The 22329-nt window shown below is 46.5% G+C and overlaps 1 protein-coding gene across 1 annotated transcript; it reads left to right on the top strand.

The window, feature by feature from the left end:
- The first annotated feature begins 1323 nt into the window (after positions 1-1323).
- Positions 1324-13336, top strand: LOC118366790 (uncharacterized). Its single transcript, XM_035749467.2, has 7 exons — positions 1324-2977; positions 3632-3705; positions 6122-6356; positions 6786-8884; positions 9682-9897; positions 10244-10368; positions 10706-13336. The coding sequence occupies exons 1-6, from the start codon at positions 2644-2646 to the stop codon at positions 10343-10345; spliced, it is 3060 nt and encodes a 1019-aa protein (XP_035605360.1). The 5' UTR covers positions 1324-2643; the 3' UTR covers positions 10346-10368; positions 10706-13336.
- The last annotated feature ends 8993 nt before the right edge of the window (positions 13337-22329 follow it).

The following is a 22329-nucleotide window of genomic DNA, read 5'->3' as shown; positions in this document are numbered from 1 at the left end:
GCTCTAGAGGAGATCTGCATGGAGGAATGGGCCAAAATACCAGCAACAGTGTGTGAAAACCTTGTGAAGACTTGCAGAAAACGTTTGACATCTGACATTGCCAACAAAGGGTATATAATAAAGTATTGAGATAAACTTTTGTTATTGACCAAATACTTATTTTTTCGACCATCACTTGCAAATAAATTCATTAAAAAATCCTACAAATGTGATTTTCTGGATTTTCTTTTCTAATTTTGTCTGTCATAGTTGAAGTGTACCTATGATGAAAATTACAGGCCTCTCTCATCTTTTTAAGTGGGAGAACTTGCACAATTGGTGGCTGACTAAATACTTTTTTGCCACACTTTATGTAAACTTCCGACTTCAACTGTATATGTGAGGGGACAACTTACAAATCTGAATAGCAATAATAAGGCAGAAAGGTGCGAAGGCACTGCCCCTTGCAGCATCATAACACTAGACACGTGTCCTGTGGGAAATTAAGAGCCGTAAGAGCCTTAATTACCACTAGAACAGATCCCATCGTCTTTCCAACCACAGTTGAATGTACACAAGTACATTTAGGGCATAATCTGACAGAGCAGTGATGTATACTTTGTCTCCATCACTTTATTGCATACTGCATGTCATGCCTTGGATGAAGATAATGATGTTGATTATGTTTATACAGTCAGGTGCAGGGCAGGGTTGAGGGGTTGGGTGGTTCACTCTGGCCTTACATCAAACAGTCAGTATGGATAATGACTTACCTAAACTACATACAACTGGAAGCATGTTACTCATTTGATTGTAAAGCCCATCATCCTTATAAGAAAGGGACTGCTCTACATTCAATAATATAAAATTAAACCAATTACTGCCATTCCAGTTTGGGGGCACATATCCAGCCTACAACACGTTATGCATTCACATGAATAAACTTAGATGACAACATTGTGGGTGAATTTCTAAACATGTTTATATTTATAGCATGTTGCAGAAGAATGCCTGGACGTGTTGTCCTCTGATCGCATTTCTCGGTCTGAATGCAAAATAAGATTAATCTAATAATTTGCCTATGAATATGAATTCCCTACAGAGGCATTGGTTGATATAAGAGAAGTAGCGGAATTGATTATTGTATCAATTCTATTTCTCAGTAATCAATTTGACGGTGGCCAGTAAGTGAGGCAATACTGACGTCAACAACCTATCTTGATGCATGAAAAACACCCCCTGACTGGCAGTTCTAATGGCCAATCGCATTGTCTATGGTCGGGGCTCTTTAAAGTGTCTACTAATAGGCATTGACTGAAGGAGGGGAAGATCCTGTGAGGGTGAGAAGGATGTTAGGTTGTCATGTGGTAACCAACAGAAGGTTATGAGTAAAAAAAAAAAAGAAGGATTATTTGATCATCTGACTAGTTTTGCGTTAAGGGAAGAGATATGGAATGAGTCGGATAGCACATACGGTTGTCTTGTGTTGATTTTAGAGACATTATTTTTACATTTTTAATATTTGTGGTGATCGGCGAAACACCTCGATTCACGATTTGGTCGTCCAACTCGCGATGCTGGACAGATCGCTGCATCATCATGTTGCTTCCGAGTTAGCGAAACAAATCACAAGTTACACCAGGGGAATTAGTGAGTCGTCGTCATTTATCTACCCGACAATTGCAACTGTGAACCGAAAAGGATGGATACATCTGTTGATTTGGCTTGTTGGCACTTCGATGATACATTGTCGCGCCCAGTGATGTGAAATAAGAAGATAAATAGCTGGTTACATTGTATCACTTGTTTATGTCGTGGGGTTGATGCGATATTTCTCATTTGTTATTGGGTGGGCGCTATTGTAATTAGCCAACATCTTCATTATGCGCATTTGGGATAATGAATAATCAAAATGCATTTTCTTTCAAATAAACTTTGCCACTGAAATATAGTCTATCCAGACCTATATTATAAAAATCTGAAATATAGTATTTACTTTTTTATTGGCTCCATCATCATCAAATAATAAATAGGATTTATCAAGGAAGTGCACGTTTCGTCTCTGTTGGATTACCCCGGTTTGTGTAGGATATCCTTTAACTGTGGATGAGACAGCTCTGTTCGGGTTATGATCATGACCCGGGAATGTATGGATGATCGCCAAAGAGATGCTGACTTCATGGAAATATGCTGGTGACATTTCTCCTATTCAAACAAATCAGCTACATAGTTATTGTGCTGCAGACTGTTATTGGATAGTTTTTGATTATAGTGGCTAAGCGTGCCACATTGTCTCAGTAAATGTTTTTAACCACGATGGAATGCAACATAAATAGATTCTCCAAATCGGTTGCCAATATGTTAATTTGAAAGTTTCATAGGTCTATTTCATCCTATGTTTTCCTGGCCCGTCTTTAATCTTTTGTTACTGTCCACTGCTGTCACCGCGTCCACGTGGAGTTGACAACACCTGACACTTGACAACTTTTGAGTCGAGGAAACTTGCAACCGTGACGTACAGACGGCTCCCTCTGCCGTAATCCCCAGAACGGTGCAAGGGGACATAGCTTTTGTTTTTGCTTTCGGACGGCGGAGAGGAAGAGGGATAGACACAATAAGGAAAAAGTAGCTTTACAGCAGATACAAAAAAGAAGTCCGGCTAAAATGGCCGGCCAATGCAACTATAAAACACAATACGAGAATGATGACACATTTTCTCCATCCAAATTACCCGACCGAGTGCGGATGCTCGCGGGGGAGCCCGACGCCCGTGCTCAGACGGGGCGTAAATCCTTGGGTTGTTCGCCAAACTTCGAATTGATTGACGGACTGCTGTACCGTAAGAAGTTGGAGAGAGGCTTCATCCATTACCGGGAGGTGCTTGACGAGGACCGACGGTTCGGGGCAATCGCCACTTTCCACCGGCGACGGCCAGGCACGCGCCACCACTCCCTGGAGGACACGTACAGATCTGTGGCGGAGAACTACTGGTGGGAGGGTGAGTGTGGACTCGTCGGATGGCTCGTTATTATCGATCTTCCGTGGCATTGATACACAGGACAATGATAAAAACCACTTGGGATGTTCCCCAAACTGGCCTATAGACCAAAATATGTCAGTATAATGTTATTGTGAGGCTTGGTATAGGCTGTAATTTAAACACATCTAACGCTCTCTCTCTATTGTCGCTGACTTCCCCTATGTTGCTTCTCTATGATCTAGTGTAAACAATGCATTTCTCTATTCTCATCACAAGTGCAGAGGCTTTAGTCAGAGGTGTTGTTATAATGGCCATTTGTCATTTACATTTAGTCATTTAGCAGATGCTCTTATCCAGGGCGATTTTCAGGCGCAATTAGGAGTAAGTGCCTTGCTCAAGGCCATGTCAACAGATTTTCCCCAACTATTCTGCTTGGAGATTCAAATCAGTGACCTTTTGGTTACTAGCCCAACACTCTTAACCCCAAGGCTACTTTTAATCAGAAAGATAATGTTGAACTACATTGAAGAATGACTGGTCTTGTTTTGTTGTTCAAAAACACTAGGACCCTTTTGGTGGTCAAACACTGCTTGTGTAATATGGTTTGTTTTGTGAATAAAATATTTTAAATGATGATCATTGAAATAACATACATTATTGATTCATCCTCAGGGATGTATTTTCAGATCCGAGACTTTGTCCTGGGATGTCCAGAGTGCCTTGAGCAGAGGAACAAGAGACTTGAGGTAAGAGATGGAATAGTAGAACATCAGGTGATCATCACCAGAGTATGTGAGTGGAGCTGGAGCGGAGCCTGTTCAATTTGACTGGAGCGTGGAGCGAGATTCCCAAAGGCTGGAGCGTCGCTGATACAATTTCGCTCCAGTAGCGCTCACTTCATGAGCTCAGGGCATGCCTGGCCCAGCATGCATTTGTAATCTACTTGTGTGCTGCTTTAGCTACTGTTGTGGAGTTGGCTAAATATTATCATAAAGAAACTGATAAAATGCACAGGTGCCAAATCAAGGTAACAAAGATGAGAACCAAGAGCAATTTTTATATTTAATTCTAAGTAAGTCACAGCCTATATGAGCAATTTACAGACTATAATGATTTAATACAATGTTGTTTAAATGCTGAGTGCTTTATGTAGCTACCAGCCTAGTGTCTCACTCATAAATGCTTCACAAGGTATTTCATTGTAGGCTATATCATTGAAATAATATAGCCTAAGTAATTCATTTTACATTCCTTCTTAGGCTCCCTGTCTGGCTCCTGACCTATTTAGAGTGTTTATATGCTTTTTAATATAACATATAGCCTATTTGAAATGATGAGTGCTTCTTACATTCACCTTGTCATGTTTATTAAAATAATTTTCATTGAAATCATATGGTTTGGTTTCAATACCAAATGGAAGGTCCAGGTAGTCACAGAAATAGATGGGTGTTGGTTACATTGTGATTTCAATGAATGGAGTGAATTTGGAGCTGCAGTTCTTTTTCCTGTGAGTGAGGAGCGGTTGGAAAGGATGTGGAGTGCTGGAGCGAGGAGCGGTTGGAAAGGATGTGGAGTGCTGGAGTGAGGAGCGGTTGGAAAGGATGTGGAGTGCTGGAGCGAGGAGCGGTTGGAAAGGATGTGGAGTGCTGGAGTGAGGAGCGGTTGGAAAGGATGTGGAGTGCTGAAGCGAGGAGCAGTTGGAAAGGATGTGGAGTGCTGGAGTGAGGAGCGGTTGGAAAGGATGTGGAGTGCTGGAGTGAGGAGCGGTTGGAAAGGATGTGGAGTGCTGGAGTGAGGAGCGGTTGGAAAGGATGTGGAGTGCTGGAGCGAGGAGCGGTTGGAAAGGATGTGGAGTGCTGGAGTGAGGAGCGGTTGGAAAGGATGTGGAGTGCTGGAGCGAGGAGCGGTTGGAAAGGATGTGGAGTGCTGGAGCGAGGAGCGGTTGGAAAGGATGTGGAGTGCTGGAGCGAGGAGCGGTTGGAAAGGATGTGGAGTGCTGGAGCGAGGAGCGGTTGGAAAGGATGTGGAGTGCTGGAGCGAGGAGCGGTTGGAAAGGATGTGGAGTGCTGGAGCGAGGAGCGGTTGGAAAGGATATGGAGTGCTGGAGCGAGGAGCGGTTGGAAAGGATGTGGAGTGAGGAGCGGTTGGAAAGGATGTGGAGTGCTGGAGCGAGGAGCGGTTGGAAAGGATATGGAGTGCTGGAGCGAGGAGCGGTTGGAAAGGATGTGGAGTGAGGAGCGGTTGGAAAGGATGTGGAGTGCTGGAGTGAGGAGCGGTTGGAAAGGATGTGGAGTGCTGGAGTGAGGAGCGGTTGGAAAGGATGTGGAGTGCTGGAGTGAGGAGCGGTTGGAAAGGATGTGGAGTGCTGGAGTGAGGAGCGGTTGGAAAGGATGTGGAGTGCTGGAGTGAGGAGCGGTTGGAAAGGATGTGGAGTGCTGGAGTGAGGAGCGGTTGGAAAGGATGTGGAGTGCTGGAGTGAGGAGCGGTTGGAAAGGATGTGGAGTGCTGGAGTGAGGAGCGGTTGGAAAGGATGTGGAGTGCTGGAGTGAGGAGCGGTAGGAAAGGATGTGGAGTGCTGGAGCGAGGAGCGGTTGGAAAGGATGTGGAGTGCTGGAGTGAGGAGCCGTTGGAAAGGATGTGGAGTGCTGGAGTGAGGAGCGGTTGGAAAGGATGTGGAGTGCTGGAGCGAGGAGCGGTTGGAAAGGATGTGGAGTGCTGGAGCGAGGAGCGGTTGGAAAGGATGTGGAGTGCTGGAGCGAGGAGTGGTTGGAAAGGATGTGGAGTGCTGGAGCGAGGAGCGGTTGGAAAGGATGTGGAGTGCTGGAGCGAGGAGCGGTTGGAAAGGATGTGGAGTGCTGGAGTGAGGAGCGGTTGGAAAGGATGTGGAGTGCTGGAGTGAGGAGCGGTTGGAAAGGATGTGGAGTGCTGGAGCGAGGAGCAGTTGGAAAGGATGTGGAGTGCTGGAGCGATGAGTGGAATTTCCGACTGCTCAACTCCACTCACATTCTCTGGACAGCACTGATATTGAATTGTGATGTTCTCTCACTCACATGTTCAATAATTTCATACTTCTGTCTCTCACTTTCTCTTTTCTTCAATCGCGTTCTCACAATTATTGGTGTCTCTTTTCCTCCTCTCGCTCATGCTCACTCTCTCCAACAGAAGGGTGTGGGCGAGAGCCGTCTCTCTCAGACAATGATGTCACACAGCCGTGACGTGTTGAATAAGCTGAGGAGCCAGCGGGAGGCTGGACTGTTCTGTGACATCACTCTGAGGACAGACGGACGCTCTTACTCTGCCCACAAGGCAGTGCTGGTGGCAGTGAGCGAGTACTTTCAGGAAGTATTCACTGAGATGGACTCCGCCCCTAGCGCCAGGTCTGACATCGATCTCACAGGTATGAAACGGTCACACACACACGCCTCTCTGAACGGGGTTGTTTCTTCATCCATCTGTTTCTTTATCTTCTATCTGCACTGCTCTCTCATTTTGAGAATGCTCATGTTGTTTTGGCATGGACATGACGACTACTCTGAAATGAACTCCACACCACTTTCTACCTCACTTCCTTTTCCACTTTTCCACTCCATCATGTTGGGCCTCTCCCTCCACAGTTTCGTTATCTCTCTGATCTTCTCAGCATCTGTTTTTGGGGCTGAGGCTGATGTTTGTGCCTATATTTATTCTCTCTTAATTTAATCTATCTTTCTCGCTCTCTCTCTCTCTTTCTTTCCCGCTCTCTTTCTCACTCTCTCAGATAAAAATTAAATCTCAACTTTTTAGCTTTCACTTCCTGTCTAATCACCTCCCTCTCCCTGCCCTGTAGGTTTCAGTGAGTCTAGCCTGGTGTCTCTGCTGGACTTCTCCTACTCCTCTACTCTGTGTGTGTCTGAGGAGGACCTATCAGAGGTCAGCACTATGGCCCGTCATCTGGGCATGTGGCCTGCCGTGGAGGCCTGCACGGCCCTCCAGAGGGAGCAGGCAGACCACACCTCCCACTACCCCAACACGGAGCACTCTGCCCTGGGCTTCCCATCGCAGTGCCCTGGGTCTCCCATGGAGCTCCGCCACCACCAGAAGGACAGGAAGAAGGGATTGGCTGGAGAGGGCAGGGAGAGGGTGGCTGGGGGAAGAGTGGTGAGGGGTTTGGGTGATGGCTTCAGACTGATTCTGGATCAGTCCGATGAGTCGGGGGAGGAGAGCCCCACCAGACGGTCGCCCCGTCGCCCCCTCAGACCCAGCGCCCACCCTCCAGGGCGGAACGGACTCCCCCTCAGCCCCATGCACAGGATGAAGCTCATGGACTTCAAATCCCCCTGCTGTAAAATAACCTCTTCCCCCCGAAAAAATGTCCCCTCCAACCCCCGCTCCCGAAATGTCCCCTCTTCCTCCTTGCCCCACACATGTACCCGTCTCCTCCGCTCCACTCCCGGGGCCGCCAAGGAGGTCCAGAGTATGCTGCCCAGGACAGAGAGCCCTCCTCAGGGCCGAAAGCCACCCCCAGTCCCCTGTCCTGCCTCCACCTCCTCCAGACAGAGGACTTGCTCTGAGGCCAACATAGTGAGGGTGGAGGAGGAAGATGAGAAAGATAATTTCAGAGCGCTGGAGAAGTACCGGCTGATGAGCGTGCTCGGGTTACAGAGGACGTCCCTCCTCCCCAGACCGGAGGATCTGATTGGCTGGAGGCAGAAGAAACGGCTCCGGAAGCTGAAAGTCAATAACTATTCGCTGACTAAGCGGAGGAAACCCCGCCCCCAGGGGTTGGGGGGGCTGGTGTTCGGGGGGCTGCCCCTGTCCCTCCCTCTCTGCACCCCTGCCAATGCCCACTTCTTGAACAGGATCATAAAGAAGGAGCCTGTGTATCCAATCAGCATGGAGGACAGGAGACTGAAGAGATCCAGACAGCCCCGTCCTTTTCCACCCAGCGACAGGAGCATGCGCAGTAAAGTGGCATTACCGGACCTGCTGCAGCCCGTGTCCAGGCCGGCCTACGGCGGCAGGGATCTCAGGCGTTCTGTCAGGGGTGAAGAAGTCAGCCATCCCCCTCCGCACCTCCCGGCCCGCTCTGGGAATGCCAGAGTTCCAAATACCAAGAGGAACATCTCTGCTCTCGGGATCAAACCGGAACATGCCGACTACGCCATCTCAGCCCTGCAACTCCCCTCACATGGCCAACGCCCAAACACACACATCCCCCCTCCCAGGGCCCACCCCAGGAACAAGGTTACTATGGAGACTGTCAGGGTGCTCCGCTACAACAGCGGGCGTCTGTTGGCCAAAGCCAAGCCGGAGTGGAGTGGCATGAAAGAGGCTGGGAGAGCCCAGCATAAGCCCAGAGAGAAGAGCAGGAGGACAAGGTGCAACCAGGGAGCAAGGGGGGTCACGGAGAGAGGGCCTGGAGCTCTGAGCAGAAGGAAAAACAGCAGCATCCTCAGCCCTGACAATGTCCCTCCTCCCCTCCATAGCCATCCTCTGTACAGGGTCATCAAGGAGGAACCAGCAGACCCTCTACCCGTGGTGGGGCCTTTCCCCGAGTCGCCCTCCCCAGAGCTGGGTAAGAGGCAGATCAAGCCCCCTGTCAAGCTTCTAGATCCAGGCTTCCTCTTCAGCTTCTGCCGGCCGCCCGGAGGGCCCATGGTGGGGGTGAAGAGGGAGGAGGAGAGTGTGGATATCTGCCTAACACGATCTGTCTCGAGGGGGGAGAGGTTAGGTCCCGGGGGGGGCCCGGACAGGGTCCTGAGGGCCAGAGGAGGTCCCCCCACTTTGCCCATGGTGAAGAAGGAGCGAGAGGAGAAGAGTGTGAACCAAAGTCAAACCAAGAGGCAGGGGCCACCAAGGGCTGTCAACATTCACCAACACAAGGCCCCCCACCTGGTTAGAGCCAAAGGGTCAAAGGGTGCACACACAGCACGGGACATACCAAAGGTACACAGTATAACTGTTCTTGCACATTCTCTCCTATTATTTGGGGTGAGTTTCAAGTGGGCTGCTGCTGTTCTCAGTCCTCATCTTATTTCTGTCAACTTCACTAACAAGAAAACACAAGGTACTGTAGAAGAAAGAAATATCATAGGTCTACTGAAGGACTCACCTGGCCAATTCTCTGAAATCAGTTCAGATCAAGGGAAGGAGGCAAGGAAATGAAGCCAGTTTGAAACTATTGATATGCAGCCATGCTTTCCTCCACATTTCTCGTGAGGATTTTAGGAGAGGAGTGGTAGAGGGGAGGTCAGGGGTGGGTGGAGTTAACCGTTATCTCTCCATAACACCATTTATCAGACTGAGGATTCAGTCAGGGGTCAAATGGCTGAACCAATCCTGGTCTGAGGGGAAAGGGGGTCTAATCATCAGTCACACTGTTGGTTTTCTTTGGTAACTAACGGGAGCATTGCTTTCACACGGTTAAAAATGTTGACACTACTTTAATGCTCTCTTGGATTACGTTGAGAAATGTCGGATCTGGGCTAAGGATACATGCTTCCTACTTTTGGAGACTAAATTGAGTTGGATAACATTCCATATTGATTGCTCCGCCGACACATACATATATCATCAAGCTACAATATGTAATGACCATGTAACTGGGTGCTTGTACAGCAAACAAAATAGCACAAAGACATCTAAAGAAGTCCATGTGTGTTCTGTTGTAAAATGTGTTTTAATGTTCATTTTTTTAGTTATGTTATCTAACAGAATGGACTCTTCCCCCTCTCTCTCCACAGAAGCAAGCTAAGCCCCTCCACCTGCCGAGCCGAGGCCCCGCCCTGGTGGACTCGATCTACCGTGCGCGGCTCAAGCAACTGCGGAGTCCTCGCAGTCAGGCCCCCAAGGCCAAGTCATCCCACGTCTGCCTGCAGTGCCGGGCCTCCTACAAGGACTGTACCAGCCTCCTCATGCACCGCATCAGGCACATCGAGGGCAAGCACTGGCCCTGCCCTGTATGTACTGCAACTGGAAACCAAACTACTACTGTCTTTCTCCTACCCCTCCCTACCCCCCTCACCCCTTTCCTACCCCCCCCACCCATGCTTCTACCCCCACCTCTTCCCTAAACTCCTGCCCCTGCCCCTTTCCTACCCCCTCATTCCTCACCTCTTTCCTATCTGCTGGTATTGAACCCCCCCCTCCCTCTCTGCCTGGCCTGTAACTATGAACTGATATGGTATTGAACACCCCCTCCTCCCCGCCTGGCCTGTAACTATGAACTGGTCTGGTATTGAACACCCCCCCTGCCTGGCCATGAACTGATATGGTATTGAACACCCCCCTCTCTGTGTTTTGTAGCTGTGCAGTAAGACGTTCTTCAGGATGAGGAATGTGAAGAACCACGTCCGGACCCATGACCAAAGGCTGTATAAGTGTCGCAGCTGTATTGCTGCATCCTGAGAGCTGACTGGGGAGGGAGAGAGGTGAGTGTCCCTCTTAAGGGCAAGACAAACCATAACAAACGTCGGCCGTGCTCAGTACGCAGTGCTCAGTGCTCACCTGTTGGTGTCGATTCAACATGTAGAATAGTCGGGAAATTAACACAAAATGGCAGCTGATGTTCTGTCGTTGGAGGTGACATGACGGCCACCCGCTGCTTTTAACTGTTCCACTGGGTGGTTGTTTTGTCCTTTAAGTAAGTGTACAGTATGTCAGCACTGCTCCTATCAGTGAAGTTTGCCTTTTATGATTGAATTCCTGTCCTTTGTGCGTTGTCGGACTAACTCTCCAGTTCCCTAACTGTCCTGTTTGTGTTTTTAGGGTTGAGGCTGTCTATTGACTGACGTGAGGAAGAGAGTAGAGCACATTGTTGAACTGCAAGCTTGTACATGCAATGCGTCCATCACATCCAAGCACAAGGCTCCCAGGAAAGATGTAATTACTATGACATTGATTATTGTTATTTAAATAACCAAACTTAAATTCTTGTTTGCGTTTTCAGTAGCTACAGGGGTTTCAACTTGAACTTTACACTCAGGGGGTGGGGCAACTGTGGCGTCACTGTATTTAAATGGTTGACGACGTCACAGTTTATGTAAATGAGAAATGTGTAGAATGGAAATGACAGAAATATATTATGACAATGATAATTATTACCACTATTGTTATTTCTATCATTATTTTTCTATGTATAGACTGAATCTTTGAGTGCACTTATACACGATATCACCAAAAGTATGTGGACACCCCTTCAAATTAGTGGATTTGGTTATTTCAGCCACACCCGTTGCTAACAGGTATATAAAATCGAGCACACAGCCATGCAATCTCCATAGACAAATCTAATGTTATTGGTCACATACACATGGTTAGCAGATGTTATTGCAGGTGCAGTGAAATGCTTGTGCTTCTAGATCCGACAATGCAACAATATCAACAAGTAATCTAACAATAAAAAAACTAAATATTGCATAGTTTCGTAAGGACTAGAAGCGAGGTGACCCCCTCTGTCGGTGCCATCTTGCTAAACGTGGCACTGTCATAGGATGTCATCTTTCCAACAAGTCAGTTTCTGCCCTGCTAGAGCTGCCCCAGTCAACTGTAAGTGCAGTTATTGTGAAGTGGAAACGTCTAGGAGCAACAATGGCTCATCCGTGAAGTAGTAGGCCACACAAGCTCACAGAATGTGACCGCTGAAGCACGTCAACACAAGAACTGTTCGTCAGGAGCTTCAAGAAATGGGTCTCCATGGCCGAGCAGCCGCACACAAGCCTAAGATCACCATATGCAATGCCAAGTGTCATCTGGAGTGGTGTAAGGTTTGCCGACATTGGACTCTGGAGCAGTGGAAATATGTTCTCTATAGATTTTATTTTTATTTAACTAGCAAGTCAGTTAAGAAAATATTCTTATTTACAATGACGGCCTAGGAACAGTGAGTTAACTGCCTTGTTCAGGGGCAGAACGACAAATCTTTACCTTGTCAGTTCGGGGATTCAGTCTAGCGACCTTTAGTTTACTGGCCCAACGCTCTAACCACTAGGCTACCTGCTGCCCCAGATGGTGAATCACGCTTCACAATTTGGCAGTCCAACGGACCAATCTGGGTTTGGGGGATGCCAGGAGAACGCTTCCTGCCCGAATGCATAGTGCCAACTGTAAAGTTTGGTGGTGGAGGAATAATGGTCTGGTGCTGTTTGTCATGGTTCGGACTAGGCCCCTTAGTTCCAGTGAAGGGAAATGTTACTACAGCATACAATGACATTCTAGACGATTCTGTGCTTCCAACTTTGTGGCAACAGTTTGGGGAAGGCCCTTTCCTGTTTCAGCATGCCAATGCCCCCTTGTACAAAGCGAGGTCCATACAGAAATGGTTTGTTGAGATTGGTGTGTAAAACTGGCCTGCACAGAGACCTGACCTCAACCCCATCGGACACCTTTGGGATGATTTAGAACACTGACTGCGAGCCAGTCCTAATCACCCAACATCAGTGCCCGATCTCACTAATGCACTTGTGGCTGAATGGAAGCAAGTCCCTGCAGCAATGTTCCAACATCTATTGGAAAGCGTTCCCAGAAGAGTGAAGGCTGTTATAGCAGCAAAGGGAGGACAAACTCCATATTAATGCTCACGGTTTTGGAATGAGATGTTCGACGAGCAGGTGTCCACATACCTTTGGTCATGTAGTGTACCATAGCTTTGTTGTAAACCTAAGATTCAGTACATTGATGTAACGGAGGGGTAGCCGGAGAGTAGACGAGGCCCAGATTTGAAAACTTGAAAGTTCACAGGGGTGGAGATGGAGTGTCTGTTAAAAACGAGGAGGTATGTTGGGTTTCTTCTACTGTCTTTGGTGTTTAGAGATGAGTTGACTGGTGTTTGTCTATGTATCAGTTCTCTAGTTTCACCTTCAATTTGGGGAGGGGGGAATAGGCCCAATCACTAAAGGACCCCTACACCCTATGCACTTGTTGAGATTGGAGAGGATTTGATTGATAGAAGCAATATGGAGAAACTTCCCTGTAGCAGATAAAAGGACAAGGTATTACCATATTGCTTACACCTGTCAAATCCACTCAGTTCTCCACAAGTGCATAGGGTCTAGGGATCTATTTGGGATTGGGCCCATGAGTTGGCTAGTTGGGGGTAAGGGTCAGTTTCCTCCCGTTGTCTTTTCCAATGCTGCCTATCTATCTATGAAAGGGAAAACTGTCAGGTCTAAATGTGAATCTCTAAAATGTGTAATCAACATTACTGTCTCAATACTGATTTTTTTTTAACTAGGCTGTTTGGCCTTTTTTATATATAAGAACCTCCTTCATACTCAATGCAATGCGTGCACATACTATGGAGACATTGAATATGTTCAGAATTTGATTTTAAAAGTCAGAATTCAGACGCTCTCTGTTTGGTTATCTATAAAAATAATGATGTGAAATAAATTGTTGCCTTTAAAATGTTTGCCTTTCTTGTTTGAAATTCTAATCGTTTTCACATATTTGATTCTCTCTTTGTATTATCTTGGAACTATACAGTTTAATTCTTGAGCAATGCATGTTTGATAAATGCATCAGCTTGGACATATATATTCAAAACCTTAGGCTTTCACTACGATAAACATAGTATTATGAGTGTTCTACTTATTTTAGGCATAATAATGGTCTTACTGACCATACAGTATTTCCTCTGCTAATCCAAAGAGTTAGGAGGAGCGAAGAATGGCTGGAATTCACCAGCGACTTGTCGCTAATCTATTTACAGTGCCCACACAGCATATAGACAGCATCGGCTTCTCATTAAAACAATGTCACAGACGTATTCAGATAGATACTGTATGTAACCATGACTCATGTAACACCAAGGACATTACCAAACAGTACTTAATATACCACAAGATGGCAGCCAATACTAGGTAGTGAGAATTGGCCGGTGGTGATGTGGGTACATCCTCAAAATGACTACGGGCTCAATTCAGTCTATTGTTGAAGCATTACAGGTTGCTCAATAGAAATGTAAAGGTTATTTCCGATTGAGCCGACATGTGCCACGTTTACCGTGAACGCAGTCTTTGCTAACCCATGTTAGCGGAGTCTGCATTCACGGTAAACACTCGCTAACCCGCGTGCGAGGAGACTGCAGTCATAGTAAACTCTGCACATGTTGGTCCAATCGGGGATTGTCTTTAAATTTCAATCACGCTGTAATGATGACCTTCCGCAATACGGATTGCAAAGAGCCGTAAATCAGTGGTGACTTTTTCAGCAGGGTCCCCATTTTTTCACCCGAGATTTTCTCCCGAACCTACCCCACCACACCCCAAATCTAATGACACAACCTTAAAATCAGTAGATGTATATTTCTAAATCAACAAATAACCTTCAATTCAATGCATTTTCATTTCTTATCAAAATGAAAAGAAACAAATAAATAAAGTTTCTCAATCAAATTACATTTTTCCAAATGATCTTTCTCAAAAACTTACCTTGACCCCACTGCAGTTCACCCGACCCCGACTGCATCTTCTACAATCTTCTAAATGGCCCCTGTAGGTCTGAATGGTTTGGATAGTTGTATGTGTCAGTTATATGGTCGTAGCTAATAGACAACATACTTACACCAACCCAGTTCTTTAAGATCTAAAAGGGCCCCTTGTCGAAGGGCCATCAAGAAGTGTCTACAGCTAAGAAGTTACTTCAGACTGGCTATCAGACAGTATCAGTAACATAGTCAGCCATCACTAATTGGATATGAGTGAGTAGTTTATGTGTGTTATGTAAACAGCATTGCATGTTTATGAACATATTCACCACCATCATCTGTTGCAACCATACTAGGGAAGGGACAGCATAGCGTGCAAAACTGTTTCAAAAATGGTTAGTTCATTTCCTCTTGATGACAGCCCATCACACTTTACTATTGTCCATGGCACTATACTCTAAGTATACAAAATATGCTCCTTCCATGACATAGACTGACCAGGTGAATCCAGGTGAAAGCTATGATCCCTTATTGATGTCACCTGTTAAATCAATTTCAATCAGTGTAGATGAAAGGGAGGAGGCAGGTTAAATAAGGATTTTTAAGCCTTGATACAATTGAGACTTGGATTGTGTATCTGTGCCATTCAGAGGGTGAATGGGCAAGACAAAATATTTAAGTGCCTTTGAACGGAGTATGGTAGGTGACAGGCACACTGGTTTGTGCCAAGAACTGCAACGCTGCTGGTTTTCATGCTCAACAGTTTCCCGTGTGTATCAAGAATTGTCTACCACCCAAAGGACATCCAGCCAACTTGACAAATCTGTGAAAAGCATTTGTGTTTGCATTTATTATGGAACCCCTTTAGTCCCATTAGCTCCTCCTGGGCCCAACAAAAATGAAGGCAGTAACATACATTATAATTAAAAACTGAACATTAAAATACAATTTACAACAGATTTCACAATACATTGTGTGTTTCCTCCATCCACTACTCTACTGCTGTACACTATCCAGGTGTACGTGTGTGTTTATTGTGTATGTTATTTGTTTGTATGTGTGTGTTTGTACCTGTGTGTGTGACTCTTCACAGGCCTCGCTGTTCCATAATATGTATTTTTATAGTTTTAAAAGCCATACTGCTTGTATGACTTACTTGATGTGGAATAGAGTTCCATGTAGCCATGGCTCCAGTTGTGCAAAGTACTTAAGTAAAAAATACTTGAAAGTACAACTTAAGTAGTTTTTTAGGGTATCTGTACTTTACTATTTATATATTTGTTTGACTTTTACTTCACTATATTCCTAAAAAGAATAATGTACTTTTTACTTCATACATTTTCCCTGACAACCAAAAGTAATTACATTACATTCTGAATGCTTAGCAGGACAGGAAAATGGTCCAATTCACACACTTATCAAGAGAACATCTCTAGTCATCCCTACTGCCTCTGATCTGGCAGACTCTTTCCTTTTACTCAAGCATGACAATTGGGTACTTTTTACACCACTGCATGACTCTATGTTGTACTGTGCACCTCCCATAATCTGTTCTGAACTTGGGAACTGTGAATAGACCTCTGGTGGCATGTCTTGTGGGATATGCATGGGTGTCTGAGCTGTGTGCTATTAGTTTAAACAGACAGTTCAGTGCATTCAACATGTCAATACTTCTTACAAAAACAAGTAGTGATGAAGTTAATCTCTCCTCTACTTTGAGCCATGAGAGATTGACATGCATATTATTAATGTTAGCTGTACGTGTACATTTAAGGGCCAGCCATGCTTCCTTATTCTGGGCCAGTTGTAATACACGACTGGGCAGCTCTTTGTTAAGTGTAGCAGTGTTTTCACTCACTGCAGTAGCTGATGTGTATAGTGTGGAGTCATCCGCATACATAGACACATGGACACATTGGAGTCAACATGGGCCATCATTCTTGTGGAACACAGGAGGTTGGTGGCACCTTAATTGGGGTGAACGGACTCGTTCTACTGACTGGAGCGGAATAAATGGAATGGTAACAAATACATCCAACACATGGTTTCCAGGTGGTTGATGCCATTCCATTTGCTCCATTCCAGCCATTATTATGAGCTGTCCTCCCCTCAGCAGCCTCCTGTGCTGTGGAATGCTTTCGACACCATATAGAGTCAATTCCCTGACGAATTGAGACTGTTGTGAAGACAAAAGGGGAGTGAAACTAAACATTAGGAAGGTGTTCCTAATGTTTGATATATTTAGTGTATAGGGAATAAGGTACCATTTGGAACATAGTCATATGTGTTCCATCTCCTTAGAACTAGCGATCGCCGATTTCACCAGTTTCACCAGAAATTCAAGTCACTCAATAGCCATGCCCCTGGGTTAAAATAAGCAGTGACATGTGTTAAAACTAGTATAAAACATTGGGAAGACGAACCAGCTGGAACTGTCAGAAGACGGTGAGGATGACGGTGGTCCCGAACAAAACGGGCTCCCAGAGGTGAAGGAGATCATTCAGATCTCAGGGGACCAGAGTGTGAGAAGATCATGAATGGGAATGGGGGATGGAAAGGCGTACTCCAAGGTGGAGTCTGGCGTTGACGACAACACCATTGCATGGTATATTTAACAGTTTGAAAGATCATTATATTTTTAGCTTCTCTGGTAACTTTCCACAACTGTGATGACTCTATGGCAGTACTGTACCGTGTAAAGCTCCTATTATATGTGTTGACTGTGTCATAACAAATGGCTACCGGTACATAACATCTTGTGTTAACAGAGATCCATATGAATATGCATATTGTTATGAAATGGGGGGGAATGTTTGTGTTAGGACATAGACAAATACATTAGCATGATACACTTCCACACTCCATCCCCAGGTAGTGTGGGAGGATTTTTCAGTCATCTGGTGAATCTCAGTAACTATACTGTTCTCTTTGAAGTAGAAAGAAAAATTGATATAAGTTTAAATATTAGACGTGTTAACAGAATGAAGGCTGAGCCCATGTGAGTGTGCAAAGCTGGATCAACATTGAATTGACCAATGGACATGTAAAAAACAGAATGTAAGCAGTATCTGTGTGGATTAGGCAAAGTAAACCATCAAGACATGTCTGGTCTGGGCCATGTCTGATCTTGTGAAAGCTACTGGAGACGCACATCGGTTAATCATACATAGACAACATCGGTCTGAACTTGTGAAGACCTTTGGACAGGAACATTAGCTAGTCAGTGATAGGCACACGTAGGAATATGCATGTCACTTCATCAACAGAATCTTTCCTCCCATGTCAGAGCCAATAATTAAGTAAGACAATATTTGTAAAGCAGAGTGATGATGTTATATAAGTGTAAGACTGTATAAAAACCAAAGAATGAAGATTCAGTTCTTCCATGGAATTGCTCGGCTTTGTTACTCTCTGTAATAAAGTCTATTTGAATTCACAAGCTCCGGTATCTGAGAAGTATTTAAGTCAATATTTTCCACAACAGTGGCAGCATCAACCAGGTCAAGAGCATAGCTCAGGGAAATCGATCCCAATCAAAGGTGTTATTACGTGCTCCACTAAGGCAGTTACTTATCTTATAACTTGTCTTTGTGGTCAAAATGATGTGGGTAAAACAAAACGCAAAATAAAAGTATGTATCTCAGAGCATCGTCGCACCATTAGGTGTAAAAACTGGACTTACCCATTTGCGGCCCACTTTTTGGAAGCGAACCCCACGTTTTTGTCTCTGTATTATATTGGCATCGAACATGTCACCCTCCCTAGGAGAGGGGGTGACCTTGAAAATGTATTGTTTAAATAAGAGACTGCCTGGTACTTTAATTTTATAGACCCTTGCTCCCTTCGGTCTCAACGTAGACTTAGATCTGAAGCCATTCTTGTGATTATTGTGACTTTTGCCATTGTCATTGTTTGTAAGCTTGTGTAGTCTAAAATGAATCTATGATCGTATGATATTGTTACGAATAACTATGAGTGGTGGATGGAATCAGGCGCAGAGAGCAGGGTTCTGTCATTTATCAAATTTATTACACCGGTGCAACAGAAAATGATCACGCCAACACACAGGGCGTATATAGGTTGCCAGTCCAAAACAACAGGACAAAATAGACCAGAGAATAAAGATAAGAAAACAAATCACACCATCAAACACAGAGTAACAAAAAACAAGCCCGCACAAAATACCCAGCGGGCCTAGTGCCCTTAAATACCCTACAAACAAACCCTAATACAAAACAGGTGTACCCAATTAACCACTAACCAACACAAACGGAAAAGGAATCGATGGCAGCTAATAGGCCGGTGACGACGACTGCTATGCGTTTTTTGTATGCTGTCCTTTGTATGCCATTTTAATATTTGAGAATTAACCAATGATATAAGGCCACTCTTGGCCATGATTACAGACACCTGTGTGTCTTTTGACACTATATAAAGAGTCACCCTGCAGTGTTTGTGATTATACCCTGATGAAGACAGCTTGCCCGTAGAAACTTTGGATATTATATTTTTGCATCTGAGCTCCTAGAGTGTGTGTGGCTCTCCTTTATTTTCAAGTTTTCTACTCCACTAGCCAGCACCTCGCCTAAATAGGTGTACGTTTTTCTTCAAGAGCGACGCTCCGCTAGGAAGCCTTGATAAGCAAATCAGGTGCCGCCAACTAGGTTGATCATCAGTCTGGCTCCCCGCTGGCAGAGCCGCAAGGCTGCTACTGTAGTTTGTGTGAGGGCCATTAGGCCTTTCGTTTGGTTTTGAGTCTTTAGTTTGGGCATGCCTCTTTGTAGTTTTATTTTTGGTATATATTTATTTCTTCGACTGTATCAACCTGCACTTGTTTTGGATGCATTGTCATGGAATAATTCGAATTTGATCAACATCATTTTGATAGTCCATCAATTCATACATACTGTACACATGCTTACATCACCTTTATAGGAACCATAAAGACACTGAAGTAGAATAAGCGTAGGTATGGCTTTTTTAAGTTTAGGGCTCTCCATGGCACTAAACACGGGGTTAGGGTTCGGCCTATAGGGTCAACACTGTCCACAACAGGTGGCACAGAACAATAGGTTAGGGTTCGGCCTATGGGGTCGACACTGTCCACAACAGGTGGCACAGAACAATAGGTTAGGGTTCGGCCTATGGGGTCAACACTGTCCACAACAGGTGGCACAGAACAATAGGTTAGGGTTCGGCCTATGGGGTCGACACTGTCCACAACAGGTGGCACAGAACAATAGGTTAGGGTTCGGCCTATAGGGTCAACACTGTCCACAACAGGTGGCACAGAACAATAGGTTAGGGTTCGGCCTATGGGGTCAACACTGTCCACGACAGGTGGCACAGAACAATAGGTTAGGGTTCGGCCTATGGGGTCGACACTGTCCACAACAGGTGGCACAGAACAATAGGTTAGGATTCGGCCTATGGGGTCGACACTGTCCACAACAGGTGGCACAGAACACTGGGTTAGGGTTCGGCCTATGGGGTCAACACTGTCCACGACAGGTGGCACAGAACACAGGGTTAGGGTTCGGCCTATGGGGTCAACACTGTCCACAACAGGTGGCACAGAACAATAGGTTAGGGTTCGGCCTATAGGGTCAACACTGTCCACGACAGGTGGCACAGAACAATAGGTTAGGGTTCGGCCTATGGGGTCGACACTGTCCACAACAGGTGGCACAGAACAATAGGTTAGGATTCGGCCTATGGGGTCGACACTGTCCACAACAGGTGGCACAGAACACTGGGTTAGGGTTCGGCCTATGGGGTCAACACTGTCCACGACAGGTGGCACAGAACACAGGGTTAGGGTTCGGCCTATGGGGTCAACACTGTCCACAACAGGTGGCACAGAACAATAGGTTAGGGTTCGGCCTATAGGGTCAACACTGTCCACAACAGGTGGCACAGAACAATAGGTTAGGGTTCGGCCTATAGGGTCAACACTGTCCACAACAGGTGGCACAGAACAATAGGTTAGGGTTCGGCCTATGGGGTCGACACTGTCCACAACAGGTGGCACAGAACACTGGGTTAGGGTTCGGCCTATGGGGTCGACACTGTGCACGACAGGTGGCACAGAACACTGGGTTAGGGTTCGGCCTATAGGGTCAACACTGTCCACAACAGGTGGCACAGAACAATAGGTTAGGGTTCGGCCTATAGGGTCAACACTGTCCACAACAGGTGGCACAGAACAATAGGTTAGGGTTCGGCCTATAGGGTCAACACTGTCCACAACAGGTGGCACAGAACAATAGGTTAGGGTTCGGCCTATGGGGTCGACACTGTCCACAACAGGTGGCACAGAACACTGGGTTAGGGTTCGGCCTATAGGGTCAACACTGTCCACGACAGGTGGCACAGAACACAGGGTTAGGGTTCGGCCTATGGGGTCGACACTGTCCACGACAGGTGGCACAGAACAATAGGTTAGGGTTCGGCCTATAGGGTCAACACTGTCCACAACAGGTGGCACAGAACAATAGGTTAGGGTTCGGCCTATGGGGTCGACACTGTCCACAACAGGTGGCACAGAACACTGGGTTAGGGTTCGGCCTATGGGGTCGACACTGTCCACGACAGGTGGCACAGAACAATAGGTTAGGGTTCGGCCTATAGGGTCAACACTGTCCACGACAGGTGGCACAGAACACAGGGTTAGGGTTCGGCCTATGGGGTCGACACTGTGCACGACAGGTGGCACAGAACAATAGGTTAGGGTTCGGCCTATAGGGTCAACACTGTCCACGACAGGTGGCACAGAACACAGGGTTAGGGTTCGGCCTATGGGGTCGACACTGTGCACGACAGGTGGCACAGAACACTGGGTTAGGGTTCGGCCTATAGGGTCAACACTGTCCACGACAGGTGGCACAGAACAATAGGTTAGGGTTCGGCCTATGGGGTCGACACTGTGCACGACAGGTGGCACAGAACAATAGGTTAGGGTTCGGCCTATAGGGTCAACACTGTCCACGACAGGTGGCACAGAACACAGGGTTAGGGTTCGGCCTATAGGGTCGACACTATCCACAACAGGTGGCACAGAACAATAGGTTAGGGTTCGGCCTATAGGGTCAACACTGTCCACAACAGGTGGCACAGAACAATAGGTTAGGGTTCGGCCTATAGGGTCAACACTGTCCACAACAGGTGGCACAGAACACTGGGTTAGGGTTTGGCCTATAGGGTCAACACTGTCCACAACAGGTGGCACAGAACAATAGGTTAGGGTTCGGCCTATAGGGTCAACACTGTCCACAACAGGTGGCACAGAACAATAGGTTAGGGTTCGGCCTATAGGGTCAACACTGTGCACGACAGGTGGCACAGAACAATAGGTTAGGGTTCGGCCTATAGGGTCAACACTGTCCACGACAGGTGGCACAGAACAATAGGTTAGGGTTCGGCCTATGGGGTCGACACTGTCCACAACAGGTGGCACAGAACAATAGGTTAGGGTTCGGCCTATGGGGTCGACACTGTCCACAACAGGTGGCACAGAACAATAGGTTAGGGTTCGGCCTATAGGGTCAACACTGTCCACGACAGGTGGCACAGAACACAGGGTTAGGGTTCGGCCTATGGGGTCGACACTGTGCACGACAGGTGGCACAGAACAATAGGTTAGGGTTCGGCCTATGGGGTCGACACTGTCCACAACAGGTGGCACAGAACACTGGGTTAGGGTTCGGCCTATGGGGTCGACACTGTCCACAACAGGTGGCACAGAACAATAGGTTAGGGTTCGGCCTATGGGGTCGACACTGTCCACAACAGGTGGCACAGAACACTGGGTTAGGGTTCGGCCTATGGGGTCGACACTGTCCACAACAGGTGGCACAGAACAATAGGTTAGGGTTCGGCCTATGGGGTCGACACTGTCCACAACAGGTGGCACAGAACACTGGGTTAGGGTTCGGCCTATGGGGTCGACACTGTCCACAACAGGTGG

This window comes from Oncorhynchus keta, chromosome 34 (assembly GCF_023373465.1).
Source record: "Oncorhynchus keta strain PuntledgeMale-10-30-2019 chromosome 34, Oket_V2, whole genome shotgun sequence".
NCBI lineage: Eukaryota > Metazoa > Chordata > Actinopteri > Salmoniformes > Salmonidae > Oncorhynchus > Oncorhynchus keta.
This window is presented reverse-complemented; position numbering and strand designations above follow the sequence as displayed.